The sequence below is a fragment of the Vespa velutina genome, chromosome 9 (assembly GCF_912470025.1).
Source record: "Vespa velutina chromosome 9, iVesVel2.1, whole genome shotgun sequence".
Classification (NCBI taxonomy): Eukaryota; Metazoa; Arthropoda; class Insecta; order Hymenoptera; family Vespidae; genus Vespa; species Vespa velutina.
In genome coordinates, this window is record NC_062196.1 from 2,830,905 (window position 1) to 2,855,904 (window position 25,000).

Consider the following 25,000-nt stretch of genomic DNA (forward strand, 5'->3'; position numbering starts at 1 on the left):
GAAATAGAAAGGGTAGAAAAAGGATATCAACAAATTTACCTAGATGAGTTAGAAAAAAAGAGTTACTTGGAAAAAGTATGCTACATATACCTATATACATAGATATGTACATATATATATATATATATATATATATATATATATATATATATATATATAGATAGATATATAGATAGATATAAATATATATACACACACACACACACTAAGATACATAGGAATATACTACCCGATTACAGAATTTCGAGAGATTGCCTAAAGATTACGCCCGAAGGTATCGTTTTGAAGTTGTGTTGCTCGTTGAAGGATCAAATAAAATGTCAAAAAACTACATAGCACGAACGACATTTTTTCCATGCTACGATCGTGGAAATAAAGAGGAGTTTGTGTATACTACCGTAACGATTTTTTTATTCTTCTCTATCTCCTAGAAAGGAAGAAAAAAATTAGAAAAAAAAAAATAATTAAAAAATATATATACATATATACATATATACATATATACATACATATGTACATACGTGTATATAATATGTATGTATGTATGTATGTATGTATGTATGTATATATGTATGTATGTATGTATGTATGTATGTATGTATGTATGTATGTACGTATGTACGTATATATACAGAGATATTATCAAGAGATCGATATAGGGTGTACTACCAACTATATGCATATATTGCAACGCATCGATTATCTTTTATCCATTCGCTTGTCATTATTTTTTTCGCAATCGGTTAAAGCTACCAATAACGACGACACAGATAATCTGATAAATTCCACGATCGGCATATCGGTTACGAAGTTTATATTTGATAAAAAATTTCTCCCTGTCTCTCACGGCTTTTTTTGTTTTTCTTTTTTGTTTACTTTTTTCTTTTTTTCTTTTTTTTTTTTTTTTTTTTTTTTTTTTTTATTCATTTTATCATCCTTTTGTTCCACGATAAGGGTAGGATACCAATATTAAATTAAATTCGTCGTTCACGTATTTACAAATTATGTCTCCATTATTTTCATTCCATTATTTATGAAACTCGTGAAATTCTAAAAGAGGAAAAATAAAAATAAAAACAATGAAGATAACGTTAATCGGATTATTTTCACATACATATATGATTTTCCGTATTCTATACAGAACGTCGATAAGTCATTGTTTAATTGAAAAACATGAAATTTCAAAGTCGAGTCACGTAAAAGGGATACGGGATCGTCGATTGGTGTTTTAAATATATAGATCTACCGATTATATTAAAGAATAGACCAGACAGATTTAAACATTTAACTTGGTATTGATTACACAAATTCTAATTTATTAGATCTACTAAATTATTATTATTAGATCTACTAAATCTTATAATTACTTACTGGAATGTTGACAAGCATTTATTATTTCTTCGATTAATTTAAATATCATTCATTATTTTCTCAATTAATTTAAAAAGTTACACGCACACGAATTACACGTTTACACGTGCATAATTATATTTCTATATTTGTACTTTCATTAAATTAACATTATTCATCGAATACGTATATACGTTTCGGTTCGTTCAATTTTGAATGCATTGAATTCGTTTATGTATATGTGTGATTATGTAAACACTTACATACGTGTTACTACAAATTCAAATTCATTTAATTCGGATGTATTTCTTTATTTGTTCATGCGTTTTTTATTATTTATTTTTTATCTTTTATTTATTTTTTTTTTTCTTTTTTTATATCGTACACCGACATTTTCATATCATACAATCAATTCCATAAATGTTTAAATCGCAAAACTTTTATTAATCGTAAGTCTCTTTTTATTATTGGCAGGGAAAAAAAAAAAAAGAATTTTTAAAAGGACACTATCACGTCAGTGAGTATTTTATTCGCATTTCGCAATTACTATCGTCTGTTTGTCGATGTGAGAATCCAATTACGATAAATGTGATATAATCTATTTTCTCTTCGGATCTATCAATATTTACTCTCAATTTGATTCATAAACAAAGTATACATGCACATTTCCAGTTAGTTTGATAGATCGAATTAGATAGAAAGATGTAAAAAAATCGTAAGAAAAATATTCGAGGATCGATAAATTTCCAACGGGAACGGACGATTTTCTATATACTTTAATGAATATAGTATAACAACCATACGATGTACAAACACATACATATGTAGATTAAATGCGCTTAAACGAGACACATTTTGTCGATTTAAGCTAGAAATTACGAGACATTGTCATATTCATAATTTCTCCAATATTACAAACAGACACGCATGCTCACACACACACACACACACACACACACATATATATATATATATGTATGTATATATCGACATAATATCGACAGATATTTCGGAAAATCACGAAGCTTAAAATCGATAATAATTTCATAAATTATTCGCTGCACATTTGCAAAGTTAATTTTTGAAGTCTTTCGGCTCATCAACAATTTAAAACGAACAATTTAACCCCTCTAATGGGAACGGAAGGTTTGCGAACCGTTTTGTAATTCAAACGAACGATAAGCTCAACAAATTAATTGATGGATGTGCTCCAATGAGAATCACTGCGACATCGAATTTAATAATTGAGTATTCTCGAATGGTCGCAATGAATCTTAATAAAATGTAAATAGAAAAAAAGAAAAAAAAAGAAAAAAAAAAAAAAAAAAAAAAAAAAAAGAAAATACAAAAAACGAAAAAAGAAAAAAGAAGAAAACATATATATATATATATATATATATATATATATATATATATATTAATACGTTGAAAAAATATATTAACTAATTAGAACAATAAATCGTGCTTTTAAATCAAACGCATAAATAATATTTGAAGGGATCTGTGGAAACGTAACAAAAAAAAAAAAAAAAAAAACGAAAAAAGAATAAAAAAAATAAAAAAAACCATCGTAGATCTCTGAAAACGAAAACATTTCACAATAACGAACGATCGCATAAGTCAATCCAAGATTTCCTTTACCGGTATCAACGTTATTTCGAATGAAACTTTCATCAAATCATCCTTCAAGATCATTTACTACAAACGCGCGTGCCACTTTCACCCGACAATTTTCTCAAGGAAGAGAGTTGCTATCCGAAACTCGTGAATGCGATAAAACGTCGACAAAACCGGATAATCATCTTCTACGGCATAGAAGAAAGTGCACCGTGAGAGAGTCTAAGAAGTTCACGAGATTTGTCGTTAACTGAGAGCAATCCCCTCTCTTTTTTCTTTAACCCTTTCCTTCTCTCTCTCTCTCTCTCTCTCTCTCTCTCTCTCTCTCTCTCTCTCTCTGTATATCTATCTCTATCTTTATCTCTATCTCTATCTATATCTCCCTATTCTTTTACCGTGCCAGAAACCAGAAAGTTTTCGAACTGTACGAACGATGAAGTTCACCACCTTCTCTCCCTCTTTCTCTCTCTTTCTCTCTCTTTCTCCATTCAATGGTTCGAAGTTTTCAAGTCCAGAATCACTTTGTGCTATCTACTTTGTTAATTCCACTAACGAAAAGCAAGTTAGTTTGCCATACTTAACGAAATCTTTTGGTCCCTGTAAGTTCACCATCCACGATAATGACGATCACATCTTTGTTAAGTTCTTATTTTTTTGTTTTTTTTGTTTTTTGTTTTTTTTTTTTTTATTTATTTATTTTCCTTTTTCTTCCCTCGATCTTTCCTACTCTTATTTTCCCCTTCTTCCCAACTCTTATCTTCCACTCGAAGTCACCTTATGCATTATACGATCTTTGTTATACAGTCAAAATGTCCTACAGTCAAAATGTGCATTACATCGAATAACTTTCCCCCAATGATCTTATCATAGTTGGAACAAAATCCTATCTTAGGAATATTAAACTTTCTCTTTGCTTTTACGTTTAACCCTTCGTTACCTATCGTTTCTAATTTAAATGAGATTTATATGTTTTAATGTATCTAACTATATTATGTATCTTTATAAATCAATCATTGATGTTAACAATGAAATAATTGATGTTAACGATGAATAATATAATCGAACTTCTATATACATATGTATTTGTTAGTACAAACGATCAATCTATATATATGTGTGTGTGCGTGTATATATATATATATATATATATATATATATATATATAAATTTATGTAACGTAAATTATATTTTGTTAATAAATGATATTGATTTAATTATCCAATAAACAAAATGAAGGATATTAATTTGTCTCGTAATCGGATTAAATTATTTTTAAAATTACTTCTCTTTCATTCGTTTGTTTTTGATGTAATTGCTTTATTTTTATACTAAAAAGAAAGAAAAATAAGAAAGAAGAGAAAAAAGAAAGAAAAAAAAAAAAAAAAAAAAAAAAAAGAAAGAAAGAAAGAAAGAAAGAAGATACTAATACTCAGTACGAACTTGAGCAAATCGTCCTTGCATATATAATCCGCAGATAAATTTGAAGAATTTAGAATCGCAGCATTTTCATGCAACCACGTTACTTCCATCTTTCTATCTCTGGTTGGTATTCTTTCTTTCTCAAATACTACTACGTGCCATTTCAAATCGTTCCAGAGGTTACCCGAGCACTTTCCTAGATTAGAATAAACCGATACTTCAGCTTCCTTTTATTCAAGACGCTTCAAATTTGCAAGAAGCATTCCTTTAATAACATTGAAATCTTTCTGATCTCGAACAGAAAAGTTTTCACTTTGTTTTTAAGAAAAACCTTTCGTCGTTGTCAAAGGATCTATAAATCTATGATTAATTCTCTTTCTCTCTCTCCCCCCCCCTCTCTCTCTCTATCTCTATCTTTGTATTTCTCATTTCTACGAATGAATGTTACGAATACGCAAGTATTTGGCGATCGTAGTTGGCCCGGAATCAACGAAAGAATATATTTAGCTTATATCTAAGAGAATTATTCGCAAAATTATTTTTGTAACCCTATTTAAAGAATCAGAGCAAAACGATTCAAACTTTTAGCTCGTTCTCTTGAATGTAACGAGGAAATATCGAACGAACGTTTCCATTAAATTCAACGTGGTATTTGCTTATATCGATCGAAAATAAAGAATATTTGTAAAAAAAAAAAAAAAAAAAAAAAAAAATGAAAATTCTACATAAGGAAACGAGGATTTTTCGAAAAAGTGGATCGAAGATGACGCGTGAAATGGGAAATTTGTATGCGTCAGCCGCAATATACGTTTTGTATGCCCGATCGAGATTTATGTATTACCGTATTTTAATATAAATCTATCGAGATGTGTTCTACCAGAAGCAATACGCTACGTATCGCCTATTATTTCTACGAGACTGAGACCGAATCGAACGATTTTCATATGGCTACGCGATAGAACGCATTGTAAATTCTATTGCAACTCGTTTCTATATCCCACGTTTCATATATCTGATACATAAATAAATGTAATGCGTTGGTAAGAACCATATGTATGTAACTTTACAAATATTCTAACTTTACGTCTCTTTTACCGTTTTTGATAAATGAACAAACATCGGGACACAAGAATGACATATCTTTCATATATATATATATATATGTATGTATATATATATATATATATATATATATATATATATATATATATATATTCCAGCAGAATTTCTTTGTAAAATTTTAAATATATAAAATTGATAAAATTGTTGTTATTTTGAAACATCATTAAAATGTAATTAAAACAGAAGCATCTTTATTATAATTTACATTCCAATTCCATAAAATGCATAGAATGCATAAAATAATATTTTCTTCGAATATTATAAACAAAAATAAAATAAATAAATGTCTGTTTCATGAACGAACATTCAACGTTTTCCCGATCTCATGATCTTTCATGTATATAACAAATAAAATTTTTACAAAAAGATATCGTTTTCCTTTTTCTTCTCCTTCTTCTTCTTTTTTTATTCTATTTTATAAATGACGTACCATAATGATCATCGTGAATTATAAATTTACTTTATACGTCGATCATGAAACTGATAAATAAAAATATATTTTATATGCAAAACTGCAAGCATTGAAATGGAGCGCAATGAGCAAATATATCAATCTGTTAATACCAGAGAAAACGAACGAATTGTTATCACGAATGATTCGCATTTAATTGTTCCTTTATTTATGCGACAATAATAAAACAACACCCCAGTCGATAACCGTTATACGGCTAATTGCGAACTCGTAATAACGATCGTTAACATATTCACGATGAAAAGAAGAAGCGAAATAGATAAATTTCATCATTTCATTCATACGCTTCGATATTCATACGAACGAACGATACGACATTAAAATAATATTCTCTTCGAAATATCTTTCGAGTCGGCGATGTCCAATCTCTTTAATTAAATTAATTAATTAATAATTATCTAACGGTATATAAAACGATTGTACGAATCGTGCGAAAATATTTTTTTGATCATTTGCAATTTATTCGTCAGCAATTAGAATGTTTTAGTTTTCTTCTTCTCTTTTTTTTTCTTTTTTTTCCTTTTTCTTTTTTTTTTTTTTTTTTTATTTTTTTTTTTTTTTTTTTTATTTTTTTTTCTTTTTTTTTTTCTTTTTTTTTTTTTTTTTTTTTTACTTTAAGCTCGATCATTAAAAATTCTTTTGAATCGAAGACAAATTTCGTTCGGGGGAAAAAAAAAAATATGAAAAAAAAAAAAAAAAGATTTGTGAAAAGCTCGTAAATCTTTTCCCGCGAAAAATTTATCGCTTTCAAGTAATTTGTCTTCGCAGTCACGTTACATTTTTGAGAAGCACGTTTTCGAAATACGGTACATTCTCGCTGCTCGTTAAACGTACGAGTGATGCTTGTATACAGTTTGCCACCTCGATCGTCGATACACACCTCGTCCGGAACTAAAAGCTTTTTCAAAGCGCGATGAAATAATACGCCCTTCACCCTTCGTTAAATGGACATTGCCTTTTCACGCATCGTAGGGTGAAAAGAGCAACAAATCCTTTCAAAATGTTCAAATAATCGCTTATAAAAGTAATACAAATTATACGAGGAATAAAAAAGAAAAAAAAAATATTAAAAACGAATGGGTCGATCAAATTTATTTATTTTGTTTTTTTTTTCTTTTCTTTTCTTTTCTTTTCTTTTCTTTTTTCTTTTTAATTCATTAAAACGCATTTTACAAACCAAACTAATCGAAACCCGCGTAATCATAAACACGCATATTTTTCATAATTTATTAACTTCAAAATCGCTTTCAATATTGCAAATAATTCTTATATTTTTAATTTTAAAGAAAAAAATTAATATTAAACGAATAAACACATTTTAATACTAATCATTCAAAAGAATATTACGGTCAATACGAAAGAAACAAATTTTGTGAATTTCAATGTGTTAAGGAAAGGCGCTTAATAAATCGTAGAAAATAATTGTTTATTAATAATAAAAATTATTTTAAATCATGCATCAACATATACATCGAAAAAAAGAGATAATAAATACATTGAAATAAGAGATAATTTTTTACAAAACAAACATGTACAATTGCATATTATATCAAGTAGTGCTCTATATATCAAATGTTTTATAATACATTTGCTTATAATGAGTATTGCGATTCAAATTTTAACGATATAAATACAATTTTAAAGAACCTGGGGAACCATAGTCATTATATATTATTTTAACGATACAATTATTATCGCAACAATTTCGAAAATTCGCAAGAAATTAAAGGAAAAAAGTTTTGAATATCCATTACAAATTATTTCTATTTTTCACGATTCCTTAAGCGATTATCACATCGAATCGATCGTTTGAAAAATTAAACAAAAACCTTTAATTTGAATTGAGAAACATTACTAGTTAGCTTGCTACTAACTAACTTTAGAAGACAACCAGAGAAAAAGAGAGTGAGAGAGAGAGAGAGAGAGAGAGATGCCATGAGATCGATAATCTTAAGGAGAAGCCATCAAAAGCATACCAATTTCTCGGATCGTCAATTTCACGAAATATCACATGCATCATCGACAAAGTAAGTACGTTGATCCAACAATAAGTTGAATACCAACTTAACTAGTTCTTACATATGTACGAATGTTCTTGACTACACCCTTCTTAGTTAACTAGCTAGCTCACTAGTACAGCTAACTCTCACATGTTTCTCTATTATACCCATTTGCTATATCTTTGTTGCATATATATATATATATATATATATATATATATATATATATATATATATTTGTATATATATATTATATATTATGTTATATATTATATATATTCGAGTGAAGAAAGTAGAGAAGACGTTGAGCTCAGTCCGGAACGCGACGAAACCTACGTTACGAAACTTTCCACGAATTACGTTCAACGTCCGCGTTCCTCTCGTAATTCCTGGACGAAGGGTTCGCCCGAGGATTCAACCTACCCAGTGGTTCTGATAAATTCATGGAAGACGAAAAGCAACCTCTACTGAGTAGAACATTCTATCGCGTAATGTTGAATCCTCTATGAATTCGATCAAATAATTTTGACTGTATTATTCAAATAATTATCTTTGACGATACGTATGATAAACGCAGCAAAATAAAAAAAAAAAAAAAAATGAGAGAAACAAAAAAAAAAAGGGAGAAAAAAAGAAAAGAGAGAAAAGAAAATAATCGATCAAAACTATATAATTTCTATCTTCATTATCATATAACAATTATACATAGTAATAATTTAACAAATTTTCAATGAAATAAAAAAAGAATCCTTAATAACCAACAATTGTTCGTTCAATTATTGTTGAATGTTCGTTTAATTATTGTTGAACAAAATGTGATCGTATAAAAAAAATATAAATAGAAAGGTGATTATACGTTAAAATAAAAAAATAGGATAATGTTATTACTATTATTATTCTTTCATAATCGTAATACAGTAAATTAGATTTCTCTCCTATTTGTGATCACAGACTTTACCTAACTTCTATCAACATGTTACCATTGTACCCCATCTGTGTATGTTCGTATGCATATAAACGTACCACGAAACGTGACTGACACACTTTGTTGTTGCTCACTCAACTTTCACTTTCGATATCAATTCTTTCACGTCTTTCCTCCTCCACTTTTCGACACCGTACTATTTTTACAATCGAGCACGCTCACACGAACGCGACACGCTTTTATGCATTTCCCTATTTCATCCTTTTTTCTTTGTCCCCTTTTTTTCATGTTTATTTGTCTTTTTTTTTTTTTTCTTTTTTCTTTCTCTCTTTCTTGCTTTCTTTCTTTTTTCTTTCTTTTTTTCTTTTTCACTTTTTCTTTATGCAACGACTTCTCCTACTCTAAATGATCATTCACGTGTAACGAAAAAGTTCTTCATCATCGTTCTCGATAATATTATTCTCGGTAATATTTTGTTGTGCATTTTTCTAACTGATATAGAAAAAAGAAAAGAAGATAGGAAGGAAAAAAGGAAGAAAGGAAGAAAGGGAAAAAAATAAGAAGTAGAACGAATAATTAAAAAATTATGACGTAACTCATTCTATCGTAAAAAATGTAAGTATTCATCGACCGAAACATACCAAGCGCAGATAATCGAGCTTTTAACTGTTAACGCTCGTGCGCCACTAAAATTATGTCGAGTGTCACTCGAATGACATCATCCAAGTACATGCAAATTACACGATTAACGCTGCCCAACTATCCAATGGACCGGCCTCATTTGAGCGTACCACGTTTAAATAGGACAGCCACGATTCCAAGAATTTACGCAGTATTTACGATTACCGCACGCTATCCAATTGTAGTCATATTTATCGTTGATAGGTAAATTCGTTTCTATGATAATTCTTACGAAGATTGGTCATCTAGTAAATCAAAACGAGTTTCTCGAATGAAACACGAACGAATGAACGAAAGAATGTACGAACGAACGAACAATTCCAAATCAAATATAATAATACTTGTTATTATCATAAATGAATTTTTAAATCCAAATTTATCGTGAAAAAAAATTTTTGCTGTTTGAGAGGGTAAAAAGAAAAAACAAATGTGTGTGTGTGTGTGTGTGTGTGTGTGTTCAAAAAATCTGGGATATATCTGTAAAATTTAAATATCTGGAATAAATCTGTATATATTTGAAAACATAAACGTATCAAATTTTTTTCCTTGCGAAAACATTTGTAAATGAGAAAAGTAAAAGACGTCGTCAAGTTAAAAAAAAAAAAAAAAGAAAAAAAAAGAAAAAAAAAGAAGGAAACAAAGAGAGAGAGAGAGAGAGAGAGAGAGAGAGAGAGAGAGATAAAGGAAATGTAATTAAGTCGAGAGAAATCCTCCGCGATATCCTCCACTGAAAATCGATGAGAAAACAATTCGAAGATGAGATAACATCGTTTAATCATTGGATGGGACATCCGCGAGGATGGATAAAAAGGAAAGAAAAGAAAAAAAAAACAAAAAAAAAACAAAAAGAAAAAAACAAGAAAGAAAGAAGAAAGAAAGAAAGAAGAAAAAAAAGAAAAAGTAAAAGGAAACTGTTTGTAGACGGAAACGGAGAAGGAAGTGAAGTAAGCTCGATGCGAGATCGTGCGAAAGATGGGAACGTGGAGGAGGTAAAAAAAAAAAAGAAAAAAAAAAGAAAAAGAAAAAAGAAAAGTAGACCGAAGAAAGATAGTGAGGAAAAGGGGTTATACGATAGGAGGCCGCGAGACGAAAATTGTTCTTCGCGAAAAGATTCGAAAAAGGGAGGAATTCTCTTAGAAATCGATCGGTAGAAATTCGCACTGGCGAAGGATCCTGACCAAGGCGATATAGTACGTTTCGTTACATGGTGCGAACAAAAGGGAAAGAATGAGAAAGAATGAGAAAGAATGAGAAAGAATGAAAAAAAGAAAAAAAAAAAAGGAGAAAGAAAGAGAGAAAAAGAGAGAGAGAAATAAAGAGAGAAAAAGAAAGAGCGAGAGAGAGAGAGAGAGAGAAATAAAGAGAAAAACAGAGAGGGGGATAGGAGTGAAGAGATGGAAAGAGAAAAAGAAAAAGAATCAAAAAAATAGAAGGAAAAACTAAGAAATCGTTTCTGACTTACACCAACATTGAGTCCGCCCTCCGTCATGGTCGTTGGTCCTCCGTCTCTGCACGGCTCTCCACACTTTCGGAAATAAAATCCTCGGTTTCTCTCTTCACTCCTCTCCAACCTACTCTTCCTCTTCCCTCCAATCACCACTTTTCGAGCTCACTCTTCTCGTTCACTTTCTCTCTCTCTCTCTCTCTCTCTCTCTCTCTTTCCCTCTCTCCCTCTCTATCACACACTCTACCTCTCTCTCTCACTCTCTCTCTCTCTCTGTTTCTGTCTCTGTCTCACTCGAACACTTTCCACTTCTTCCACGTTTCTCTCCACGCTTTTCTCTTTCCTATCTCGGACCGTCTCTTTCGCACTCTCTATCTCTGCATTATCCGCTTCTATTCGTCTATCCTCTTTCGTCGTACGGGGTGCTCCGGTTCAACGAATCGAATCCATTAATCACCCTTCTTCCCAGGTTTGGTATGGCGAAAGCTGTATTTAATTTTTCACGCGATGCCGCTTTATATTTTAAATGGAAATCGAACGTGCGCAACGCGCCGGAATATGTGTTAGATAGAAAGAAAAAGAGAGAGAGAGAGAGAGAGAGAGAGAGAGAGAGAAAGAGGGAGAAAGAGAAAGAAAGATAGGGAGAAAGATGGAGAGTGAGAGAGAGAGAGTGAGAGAGAAAGAGAAAGAAAGATAGGGAAAAAGAGGGAAAAAGGAGGGGAAAGAGAGAGAGAGAGAGAGAGAGAGAGAGGGAAAGAAAGATAGAGAGATAGAGGGAATAAAAGATAAAGAAAAAAGATTTCTGCACCTATGAACGCGTTATGCGATGAGAAGAGCTGAAGGGAAAAATATCAGCGACTCTGCAAGCACGTCACTCTTTGGTTCACGCTTTTGACCTGACTTTGACGAAGATGTATTTCGGCTACCCTCACTCCTCATTCACTTCCTTCCTTCCTATCTCTCTTTCTCTCTCTCTCTCTCTCTCTCCTCTGTGTTGATGAAACACTTGATACCCATAAAAAATACTTTACGGCCTCACACTCTTCGAACTTAGCCCTATTCTTTTTCCCACATTAACTTCTCCTTCTTTCTCGTTTCTTTTCTTTTTTATTTTCTTTCTTTTTTTTTTTTTTTTTTTTTTTTTTAGAAATAATCTTTAAAAGTATCTTACGCACTAAGATATGTATATGTAATTATCATCGTAAAAAAAAAAAGAAAATGTATTCGATTTTGATAGAAGATATTAACTTTTGACAGAAACGTAATGTATATAATAAAAGTCATGACACATTTCTTATATATAAGTTCTATTCGGATACTTATGTGCGTATGTAAACTTTTTTTTTTTTTTTTGTTAAGTAATAACAACGATTTAGATGAATCTCAAGACAAACATATTTCAAAAATGCTTTGAAATTGTTTCGAAAGTAATTACTTATAATATTGTAAACATTTCTAAATTATATATACATATATGTGTGTGTGTGTGTGACAGTAGTTTATTGATAAAAAAAAAAGGAAAAAGAAAAGGGAGACATTTTAATCGAACGAACCGATTGGTTTTCTTCATTTCCATTCGAAATATTTAATAGAACGAGCAAATCGTTCGTTTTATCGACAATGTCTCTCAATTACGTACTTGTCATTTTGCCATAGCACCGTAAATATATACATAATTTCTTATACCTATATGGTGAAATAATAAAAAATAAAAAAAAAAAAGGAAAGACACCTATACGAGATCAAACGCATTAGCTCGAAATTACCTTCGTCGTTTCCCTTTCCCTAGTGTAATACGATAATTCGAGATCAGAAGATTTTCCAAAGGATCTAGAACGTCGGCTGCGCATAGATGGGTGGGAGAGGAGGTTGAGAGTCTTTGCATATTCACAAGTCGGATTAAATGCCGCCTTCCGTTCTTGAAAACCTTGTCGAAAATTCGTTGGAAGGAAAATCTTTCGACGTAAAGCATACCGGAAGAGTAAAGATGTATCCTTCCTATCCCTCCTCCTGTCACCTCATGCATGCATACATACATGCATACATACATGCATACATACATACGTATGTATAGTATCATCGAGCATGATCATTCTTCCAATGAAATTTCAAGACTTCACATTTGAACGATAAAAAAATTCGTTCTCGTTCGGTATTTTTTCTTAACTGATTCGCCATTATTAAAAACGATTTATCATTTCGAAAGAAATGTCATGGCAACAATCATCACGACAGTTTTCTCGGCGAAAATTAATTCGAACCGAGCTATGAAATACGAATAAATCGTTCAAAATTCTACGCCAATCTTCTGTGTCTATCTTTCTTTCTCTCTCTTTCTCTCTCTTTCTCTCTCTTTCTCTCTCTCTCTCCTCTCTTTTTCCCTTTTTCTCTCTATACGGTATTTGTCTTTCTTTCTCTTTCTCTCATTCATCTCTCACTCTCACTCTCACTCTCACTCCTTCGATCCCATCTATCCGTCGTCTATCTCCATCTCACTCTACTCTCTAACTTGTATTTGATCACATGAAATCTCTACTAAAAGTGCGCGATGACAATTACACGTCGCTCAAATCTGATCTCTCTCTCTTTTTTCTCTCTCTCTCTCTCTCTCTCTCTCTCTTTTTATCTATCTATCTATCTATCTATCTATCTTTTTCTCTTTTAGTGATAGCACAAAGAGAAAGAAACAGATCTGGTGATTTATTCCGCCTCATATACGATTAATCGATGCGACAGGGACGCTCGTTACTCATGATTCCGCGAAGGGTAGAAAAAAGGGGAGAGAGAAAGAAAAAAAAAAAGTAGAAGAAGTTTCATATAAAAAGAGGCTTACAAGGACGTTCAGAAATCTCAGCGGGTGACGGGAGATTTTTTTTTTCTTTCCTTTCCTTTCCTTTCCTTTCCTTTCCTTTCCTTTTCTTTCCTTCCCTTTACTTTTCTTTTCTTTACCTTCTATTCAAAATAAAAAAAAAAGAAAAAAAAAAAAAAAAACATGAAAAGAAGCATTCGGTCGATCTAATCGCATCTCATGTAACTCACGCGAAAAATAATGAAAGGAACGAAAACGACCCAAGACTAAATGATGAAGAATCATAAAACTTGATATTTTATTATACTCGCTCGATCAAATATCAGACGTTTTATCAAATAACTGCCGAGCTGGATATGTATCTATGTATATATGATTTAGTTTCGTTAACGAAACTAAAAGTAAAAAAAAATGAAAGAAAAAAATAAAAAGGAGTCATGATAATGAAGTTATGAAGAAAAAAATAAAAAATAAATAAATAAATAATAATAATAATAATAATAATAATAATAATAATAAAGAAAAAAAAATGACAAAAGACGTGTATAGTCGTTTGCGCGACTCCCATGCCGAATAAATCGTTCCTTCTAATTAATCAAGAAAATTTTTTTTTAGTTCGCCATCCTGGCAAATATTTTACTTTTAGAAGTGAATTGACACAAACGACTGTTTGCACCGCCAATTACGAATCGAGGTAATTAAGCGCGAACCTCTTACTACGGACAGAGTAAACCTCTCGTAAGTACTGTACAAAAAAAAAAGTAAGAGATAAGTACACACATATACACATACATTCTGAAAGAAATTTTAATTCTTCTTCTTTTTTTTCTTCTTCTTCTTCTTCTTCTTCTTCTTCTTTCTATTCTTCTTCCTTTTATTCTTTTTTCTCTTTTTTCCTGGCAAATAAATCGCGGTGATACAATAAAATGGACAACTTAATCCATTTTGTCGAAGTAAACGAACGATCGAAAAGAGGTAAAAAGCTATTGAAATAATACGATAATTATACGTTTTTAAAAACAAAAGAAGGAACATCGATATATATATATATATATATAAGTAACGCGATAACGATGATAATAGCTAAGAAAGATAAAAAGAAAAAGATGACGTCTACATTATTACGTTTTGTTTCTGAACGGGAAACAAGTGGTACTATTATTATCTTTTTTCTTTCTTTCTCTCTCTCTCTCTCTCTCTCTCTCTCTCACTCTCGCTCTTTATTATCTCTTCCCAACATTATCATGTTTTAACGATAACCATCAAGCGCTTGGTTAACAGCTCGTTATCTTAAATTCAATATAGTTCCCATCTTCAAAAACCTAATCCTCTTCGTTCAGTCTTTAATCGATCAAATAATTCAATTCGTTATTGCAGATTTCGATAAAAAAAAATTTTTCCAATGAAATCACTAAGAAGCATTGAAAATCTTTTCACATAATTCCTACCACTACATTATCACCCCTCGTATCATTTCTATTATTAAAACATATTCATTCTCTCGTCCCTTACTACTCGATCAAAAAACAATTTATCCTTTGAAACGAGTTCAAAACTAACCCACATTTTTTGGTCGTCCATCGTAAATTTATTTCTATCGTTGAAACCTGCCGTATCATTTTTTAAATTCCTTTCAAAATCTTTAAAGTTCTCGTCTATTTTAATACACAATCGTAAAAGGTATTCGCTAATTCAAGGATTAAATTTTTTTATAGAATCGCATGTAACTATTATATACTTGAAATGATTCGAATTCCGATAGAAACGGGAATGGCTTAACAGAATTGTTCTACATCAAACGAAATCTACCTACCCCTTTGTTGTCAAAACCTAAAAGCAATTTACAAATTTTCAAGAAACGAAATATAAAGGGATAACGGAGAAAATAAATGAAAAGAGTAACAAAGAGAAAAAGGAAGAGAAAGAGAGAGAATGGAGGAAAAAGGGTGAGAAAGGGAGAGAAAAAGAGAGAGAGAGAGGGGGAGTGAAAGAGAGAGAGGGAAAAAAGAGGGAGAGAGAGAGAGAGAGAGAGAGAGAGAAAGATGAAAGAAAACGGCAAAGCATCGCTTTTCTTTATTCACGATGCTTTTCACCATTGGCTTGTTTTTCTTCCACAATGCGATATTTTATTCGCGACTTTCTTTTCTCATAATCTAAAAGTTAAAGCTTCCATCTCTTTCGAATAAAAGACAGACTTGATACGTTCAAGAAACGATATGCTTGACTCTATTTTTCCTCTATGTTCTTTTTTTTTTTTTTTTTTTTTTTTTTTTTTTTTTTTTGCTACAACGACAACAGATTAGTCATAGAGAGAGAGAGAGAGAGAGAGAGAGAGAGAGAGAGAGAGAGAGAGAAAGAGAGAGAGTATAGGTTCCGATCAGTTCAACATGATTTATGATGTGGATGACTAACCCATGTTCTACTTTTTCTCTCTCTCTCTCTCTCTCTCTCTCTCTCTCTCTCTCTCTCTTGTTCTCTGTCTTTTATTCTCTTTCTATTCAGTTAAAATAGGGAATCGATGGACGGATGATATCATTGCTTAGAAACGACATTGACGATTTGAGAAAAAAAAAGAAGAGGACTGACATTCGATGTTACCATCATGGATCGAAGTGACCAACGGGTCAAAGGTCGTACCATCGATACAACAGGATGTTGAGATTCACCTGTTGCAATATTACTTTTACTGAGATAAGGAGGATATAATAATCAATGCAAGATTTATGTAAAATAGATTCAAAAAGGGAAAAATCTCAAAGTTAAGTCGCTCATTTAAAAAAGAAGAAGGAAAAAAGAAAAGCAGAAAGAGAATAGAGAAAAAAATTTGTGAAGAATATTTAAAAAGTTAAAATAATAAAAAATGAATTTTCTAATAAATCGTCGGATTCGTAAATACTACTGCTAATTAAAATTATAATCCTATCGCATTAACATCTTTATTATTCACGATAAGATAAGAATTTGTTGTTAAATATTTATAAACAAGTCTATAGCTAACGACTACTTAACTTGAACTATATTACAATAAAATTAGCAATATCTAAAGATGAACAAAAATTTTGGTGAATAAAAAATGCGCATGAAGCTCGTTTCAATTCACTTTATATCATTCTAAACAGTAATAAACTAATCAATGTAAAAATAAGAAAAAAAAAAAAAAACAAGAACAAAAACCTGATTATAAATTAAACATTACGAAAGGTCTCACCTTGAGAGAGAAAGGGAGAAGGAAAGAGGTAGACAGGAAGAGAAATATAGCGAGATCAAAAATTAGTAAAATTTTTTGCATATTGGAAGAAGAAAAATAAAAATGAGCCTGACGACAGTACTACGATAGAGAATCAAAGTTATGATAAGTACGTGTTCAATTGATAAATAAATATAATAATAATAATATAATTGAAAAAAATAAATTGAAAATTCTTATTATTATCATCCCATAATCATATAATTCTTTTTTATTTATAAGAACGAGCAGTGATAATAAAAGAAATATGTAAGATTATGCACGCAAGTATGACCATCTCTATCTTTGCTTGCTAGTACTTACGTACGCACGTTGTGTACATATATATATATATATATATATATATATATGTATGTATGTATGTATGTATGTACCTATATATGTATGTAGATACATGTAAATGATTCGAATAGAAATTGCAGAAGCAGCGTGCTCTCGAATTCGATACATTTAGCCTTTTGAACGTGTGTGAGTTGGCACCGGCTTGTCCTCTACACACACGTACATACATTCATACATACATACATACATATATACATACATACACACACACACACACACACACAGTTTAAACATCGATCGTAAACGGTGAGGATACGACGACGGTCAAAACTCCTTTCCCACAAGAACAACCTTCATATGGAAACATGTGTACATGTATATATGTCTATATGTGTATATGTGTGTATGTGTGTGACGCAAACGCATATTTACAATATACATATTCCATATACCCGGATGAACGTAACGACAAAATTTACTCGGCCACCAATCAACGTTAATACATGGTAAAGGCTGGCGCTCCGATTCAGCAGAAGAATTTTGTTACCATGACAATCGATGCCAAATCGTTCTCCGGGGATTTCATTTGTGGAAATTTCACAAAATTGGATATTACCAGGTGACATTACCTATATGCGACTCTCTTTTTCCCTCTTCGATTTTGCTTTCCCGTTTCTGGATAAACCTATACGAGACAGCACGTACCTTACGATTCATGGATTGCTAGAAGTTAATTGGGATGTATAAAGAAAAAAAAAAAAAAAAAAAGAAAAAAAAAGAAAAAAGAAAGTCTTTTCCCCCCTTTTCTATACCGATCGATATTGATTTCCTTTTCATTGGCAAATAAATATCGTAAAATAGATTTCGTAAGATTAAATTTCACGATGATAATAGTAGAAAAAGAAGAAGAAGAAGAAGAAGAATAAAAATGAAAGGAATTAAGAAAAATGAAAGCTTGTCGTAAATTATGTAAGAAAAATCTTTGATAATATTCCACGTCGACAAATTTAATAAAATAATTCTAATCATTAACATGTCCAATAAGTTATCTAATATATATTGAAAGATGATATGAAATACAAAAAATAATAATAATAATAATTATTATTATTATTATTATTATTATTATTATTATTATTATGACATTATCATTATACAAAGATAAAAATCTGTCGTATAATTTATTTATAATATCGTGAATCGTAATCTTTGTATATATTTAGACAGAACTGCAATCTATATAAGGACAACATATAATCTTAACAATAGACGAAGCACTTGAGACCGACATAGAGAGAATAGAATTAAGTGGGGCAGATTTGCATTGAGCTTAGAATCGAGCTCGATTGTCGATGAAAGATAATAAGGTCAAATGTTGCACATGATCGTGTGTGTGTGTATGTGTATGTGTATGTGTATGTGTATGAGAGAGAGAGAGAGAGAGAAAGAGAGAAAGATACAAACGACTGAAGAGAAACAGAAGGAGATAAAAAGAATGATCTTTCAATCAATGCTAAACGTCAAAGCAATCCGAACGAGACAAAACTTTCGAACGAAGCTCAATTCTCACGGATTAAATTTATTCTTCGATCAATTACTAAAATAGTTGTTCGTAGAAAGAAATGAAATTGTAAGTTTGAAATTCGTAAGCAAAATTCGGTAATAGTATTAATATAATAAATGACAAAATCGTATCGTTCCTTGGAGAACTAATATCGTGTTTAAGCAAATTTATGTCAAAAAAGAAACACGTTAACTCACGTAATTAATAGTAGCAAAAGAATACTATCATTTTACTTTTTAACAAGATATACGAATTTCTATCTTCACTTCGAATTTTTAAATTTCTACTATCACTACTACTATTGTTATTATTACATAGAAGAAAAAGAAAAAGTAGAAGAAAAGAATAAAGAGAAAGATAATGTAGACTATATTATAATTATATAGTTTTAAGATCAATAAAGATATATACATATATATATATATATATATATATATATATTTTTTTTTTTTTTTTTTTCTTATGAAAATAAACGTCAACGGTCTTTCCTAAACTATGCAAATTGTAGGTACCGAGAAAGATAAACGCTTTAAAATTGAATTAAAGCCCTTTACTAACGTAACTCCTATAACCCACGTCGCGGTATTCAAAAGGGTATTTCGCTAAAAAAAAAATAAAAAAATAAAAAAAAAAAAAAAAAGAGAGAAAAGGAAAAAAGAAGAAAAGGAAAGAGAAAGAAGAAAGAAAAATGAAAGGATAGAAGAATAAGTGCATTTATCACCTTCTTGCTGTCTAATCTAACCTCCTCTAACCGTTCTTTCTCGCAATTCCTACACTATAAATCCTTCCACAAAGTTGTCCCGCTAGCCATTCTCATGCAGATATTACAGGGTTACATTTTATTAATAGGGATAATATTAGCGGATGTCTCATTATGCGTAACGTTACTTTCCTCGTCCTCGACCTCAACCTCCCTTCTTTCTCATAGACCTCTATCCCTCTTTTTTCTCTCCCTTTCCCTCTTTCTCTCTCTCTTTCTCTCATACACATACACATACACACACACACACACACACACACACACACACACACACACACGCTAGCACGCGCATAAGATCCTTTATATCGCTCTCTTCTTACCTGTCGGCCTTCGTCTTGCGATCAACAATAAAAACTTCGTAAGATTAAAAAAGTCGGATTTTATACACTCAAGATATTAACTACGAGTATGATTAAAAAATATTTATAGAGAAAATAAGAAAAAAACTCCTTCTAATAATCGTAAAAGATTCTAAACATTTATATAAATTTGTAAAATAACTGTTCTACAAATCTTTAAATAATCGTTTCCGCTATTGCTTATATTATTATAAGGATGTCATATCTCATCAATTAAGTTAACAATATTATTAGATTCTAAACTCTATGAAATTATATATATATATATATATATATATATATATATATATATATAGTTTGTGTTTCGTATATATATATATACGAAAGAGAAAATCGGATTACTTATTCGAAGGATCAAGATGAAGGTCAAAGATCAAGGAACAAAGGAATACCGTAATGTCGACCGATCTCTGTGAAAGTTCACCGCTTACTGACTGCTCGTAAGCTAGGTTAAATCCGTGTTACGTCGAACATTGGACAAGAAAAAGGAAAGAATGAAAGAAGGAAAGAAGGAAAAAAAAATAAGAGAGAAAAACGAGCTCAAGATTAGAAACGAATAAACAATCAACGCAACATCGAAATCATGTGTTTATCTTTCACATGTGTATATATATATATATATATATATGTATGTATGTATGTATGTATGTATGTATGTATGTACATATTTCTTGTTTCAACAAAGAACGTCGTATGCTAGTAAAATATCGATTTTAACATATATGATATAAAAGAACGATTTGTTTTGTTTCGATTTTTTTTTTTCTAATTGTTTTCCTTCAAAATACCAAGTAAATTTACTACGTCATTGCATACATCCAACATATCCTGAATTACGTTGTGTTAAAAAGAAAGAAAGAAAAAAAACTATCTATACATATTGAAAGGAATATTATATGAAAAAAAAAAAAAAAAAAAAAAAAAAAAAAAAGAAAAAAACTGTATGAATTAAAATCATACGTAATACCTATGTACATATGCATGTAAATAAACGTACAATATTTGCGATAAATATTAATTAGATCATATAATTTGTAAGAAGAATTGTACTATAAACTACTTTACTGAAAAAAAAAAAAAAAGAAACCATTAAATAATATCATTAATTATTAATATTTTTTCTTTCAAAATAATTATTTATCATTGTATCCATATGTATATATGCGTCCACGCGCATATATGTATGTACAATGTACATATATACTCGTATTTAGATACGTAATAATAATTCAAATAACAACAAGTTTCGTGATATGATAATCTTTCAGCAAATGCCCGATAACAAATGTTGTGTGATACATATCCACGTAAATATATTGTTGTATACACACATATCCTCTCTCTCTCTCTCTCTCTCTCTCTCTCTCTCTCTCTCTCTCTCTCTCTCTTGATGTATATATATACATCATGGTGGAAAGTTTGAATTCTCTCGACTACCACGATGGTGGTGTCCTTTTTCATTCTCTCTCTCTCTCTCTCTCTCTCTCTCTCTCTCTCTCTCTCTCTCTCTCTCTCTCTCTCTCTCTCTCTCTTTCTCTCTCTCTCTCTCTCCCTCACCCATTGAAAAATACCTTCGTGGAGTAAAATCGTATTGGTAAAAACTGGTCGACCTTACCTTCGAAACGGGTCGTCCTTTAATAAGAAGCACGTTTATTCAAATCCATATAACCGTGAACGAATCAGAACGAAGGAAAACTAAGAGAAAGTCAAAGACGAATGTCAAAATGAAAGAGAGAGTGAAAAGATGAGTTCGCAATTCGTTTAATTTCCTGGAATAATTAACTCCCAATTATGTCGTAAATTTGTATCTTCCCTGATTCAATCTAAATCTTACTTCTAATCAACCAACCTTATTAACTATAAGGATAATTATTAATGATTATCAACAAACTAATTATTTCGTGTGTATATATATATATATATGTACATATATATAAAATGGGTTGGGTAGTAAGTTATGTCGACTACTAAATAATAATTAAAATTTATTGTATTTTTACTGAGACTTATCTTGTATTAATAGACAATGTCGACATTTTCAATAAAATTAATTAATTGTATGTAATTGAATACTAACGCTAACTTAGTAATGATATTACTGTAATATTGTAATAATTAATAAATAATTGAAATTTTTAGTATGTTTTTACTCAAAACAGGAAAATTACATTTTAATAATAATAATAATAATAATAATAATAATAATAATAATAATAATAATAATAATAATAATAATAATAATAATAATAATAAAAATAAATTCTATGTTAAAATAATGGAAATTCTAATGAATTATTAGATAATTTAATATTACTATACTATATATATATATTCAATACTACTATATTATACTATTATATATAAAAACTGTATTATATTATATTGCTCTTCTCTATATATAATTATACTAAAAATTTAGGCATTATTTGTCAAGTATATTATTTATTTTTATGTTGTTGAAGAAAAAAGTAATCGGTTCGTTCTTTCTGTACATTTAGCATGGATTTCAGTTGCTTTATAAACATATTTCGTAAGGAAATCTTTGCTTTCCTGAATGTATCACCATTGCCATTTCTCAGCCAAGGATCGTAAACTTTTCTATGGCGCAATCTCACGGATAACGTAGAGACGAATTTAACGGCATATAACAAAGGCATCGTCGTGGGAATTAAATCGCAAAGTATCAACGTGGGTACGATATCTCGCGAGAAGCTTTAATAAGATTTTAAGCATAAGCGGACTTAAATTTTACGTTGAATTCTACCGAACGTCTTTTCGTAAAGGATTTCGTTAAATCTACTTCACGTTTCTCTTTACTCCTTCGAAAACTTTCAAACAAACTCTTTACGTTCCATTTTAAACGAAATAAGATCTTGAAAAACAAAGATAATTAAAAAACACAAATCTATTATACATTTTTACATTTCAAATTTATTTTTCCTTCTTGCCTTTTCTTTATACTCGGTCGATTTTATAATTAATCAAAAATTATGAAAGATATTAAATATTTTACTGATAGTAAATTTTTATTTTTTGATCACACAGTATGGTAATCAAATAATAAATAGAATATATAAGCAATCGTAATCGTTGTTACTCTAAAATATTTGATCGAAATACAAAAAAAAAAAAAAAAAATAATTAAATTATTCTCAATGATTTTCATCAAAATATAAACAACGAACGTGATGAATCACAATATAAATTCAAAATCGTTCGAAACTATGCAATAAAATTAGAGATAGGTATGCAGTTAACGGATCACTTTATACGCCATTCAAATTTTAGAGATTAATTTGAATTGTAAATAATACGTCGTTGTCTTGTCAATAAAAAAAGAAATTAATAAAATATAATGAATAGAAATATTATTATGATAATCAATTTAACGTTTGAAAATATATAATCGACATAAAAAAGAAATATCGATACTGGAGAAAAGCATGTACGAAATAAAGAAAAGAAAGGAAAAGAGGAAAAGAAAGGAAAAGCAAGACAACGTGAGAAAGAATGTGAAATGAAAGAATTGAAGAATTTCCTTATAAGAAGACAGACTTCTTCTCTATTATGTACAAAGTGCTGCAACGTGCAAACTTTTGACATACTTGATAAAATGGTGATAGAATAGATGATGTTATGTGAAAAAAAAAAATAAATAAATAAATAAAATAAAATAAAATAAAATAAAATAAAATAAGAATAAAAAATTAAAAAAGAGAAAGAAACGGTATTACAAAGTACAATGGTATTGTGTAAATTTACAAAAATTGTATAGTTTTAAATAAATATATATTTTATTAAATTATTCATCGAAATTAATTTATATACTCCTTTCGAACAGTTTGTTAAACTTCTCATTAATATATATACATACATACATACATATATATATATATATATATATATATATATATATATACATAACGAAAAGGAGGGCACATATAAGAGAGAAGCGAAGATCTTTCGTGTCTCAAAAGAAAGTCGACAAAATAATACGAAACGAGAAGGATCTCTTTAGGTCAAGGCATGTAAGACTGACTAACCAAGATCCACGCGTTGTAAGCTAAGAAGAATTCGATTTCTCAAGGCACACGTAATTATTTCGTAGCACGTGCGATCGAATACGTGACCGTCGATCGATTATCCGTGCCGCGGTTGAGTGAATTTTGTGAAAAGAAAAATAGCTCCCTTCGAAAATCAGTTCCATGCGAGGCAACTCGACAAAATATCTCGAGAATCAAGAGGACTCTTTATACTCCTCGAATCGATATTCGATCGAGACTCGAATAAAAAAAAAAAAGAAAAAAAGAAAGAAAGAAAACAGAAGGATGTAAAAGAGAGAGAGAGAGAGAGAAATTTTCCAAACATAAGTATCTTCTTTCTCTTTCGTATTTCATAATTTTGTTTTTTTCAATTATACACGCGCATAAACGAATGACGACATTACAGCACAAACTCTAATCGATCTATTTCGAATAACATGACCGAATTCTTCGACATATCATACAAAATTTCATTTCCATGGATCCCACGCGTCAACCACTTATCATTAATCTCGAACGATTTTCCCTCGTAACTCACTAACACTGAACTATCTTCATAAGTATCTATATATATTTTCCAATGTGCCATCACTGGAATTCTAATTCCCGTCTAAGTCGCGATCGAGTTTAAAGCACTTTATAAACGAACTTTGTTTCGTTATAAATTAATCAAGTTAAGACTGTTGAGTTACATCATGAAAATCCGAAGAAAATTTGTAAATAAATCGTTGAAATTTCAGGGAAAAAAAAAAAAAGAGAAAAGGAAAAAGGAAAGAAAAGAAGTGAAAAAAGAAGAAGTAAAATGGAAACGTATCATTTTAAATTATTAACTCTTTTTAATTAGTGCGACGTTTCATTTGTAAACTTTTTCTATCTGTCTCGTCCTTTTTTATTTTTACCATAGAA

The 25,000-nt window shown here is 30.2% G+C and overlaps 1 protein-coding gene across 12 annotated transcripts in view; it reads right to left on the reverse strand.

Moving 5' to 3' along the window:
• Positions 1-25,000, reverse strand: part of LOC124951543 (venom dipeptidyl peptidase 4) — a 277,366-nt gene that overhangs the window by 226,189 nt on the left and 26,177 nt on the right. For 6 of the 12 annotated variants that reach the window (XM_047500086.1, XM_047500085.1, XM_047500080.1 and 3 more), the window contains exon 2: positions 11,049-11,516. The exons of 1 other annotated variant lie outside the window; for it this stretch is intronic. Coding sequence is in view for 9 of the 11 variants with exons in the window: in XM_047500080.1 (XP_047356036.1) it covers positions 11,049-11,075 (27 nt within the window). In the remaining 2 variants the exon portion in view is untranslated. Of the gene's footprint in view, positions 1-11,048; positions 11,681-11,838; positions 12,029-20,012; positions 20,032-25,000 lie in introns of those variants that run through there. 5 more of the 12 variants (XM_047500081.1, XM_047500076.1, XM_047500082.1 and 2 more) reach the window with 4 other exon arrangements.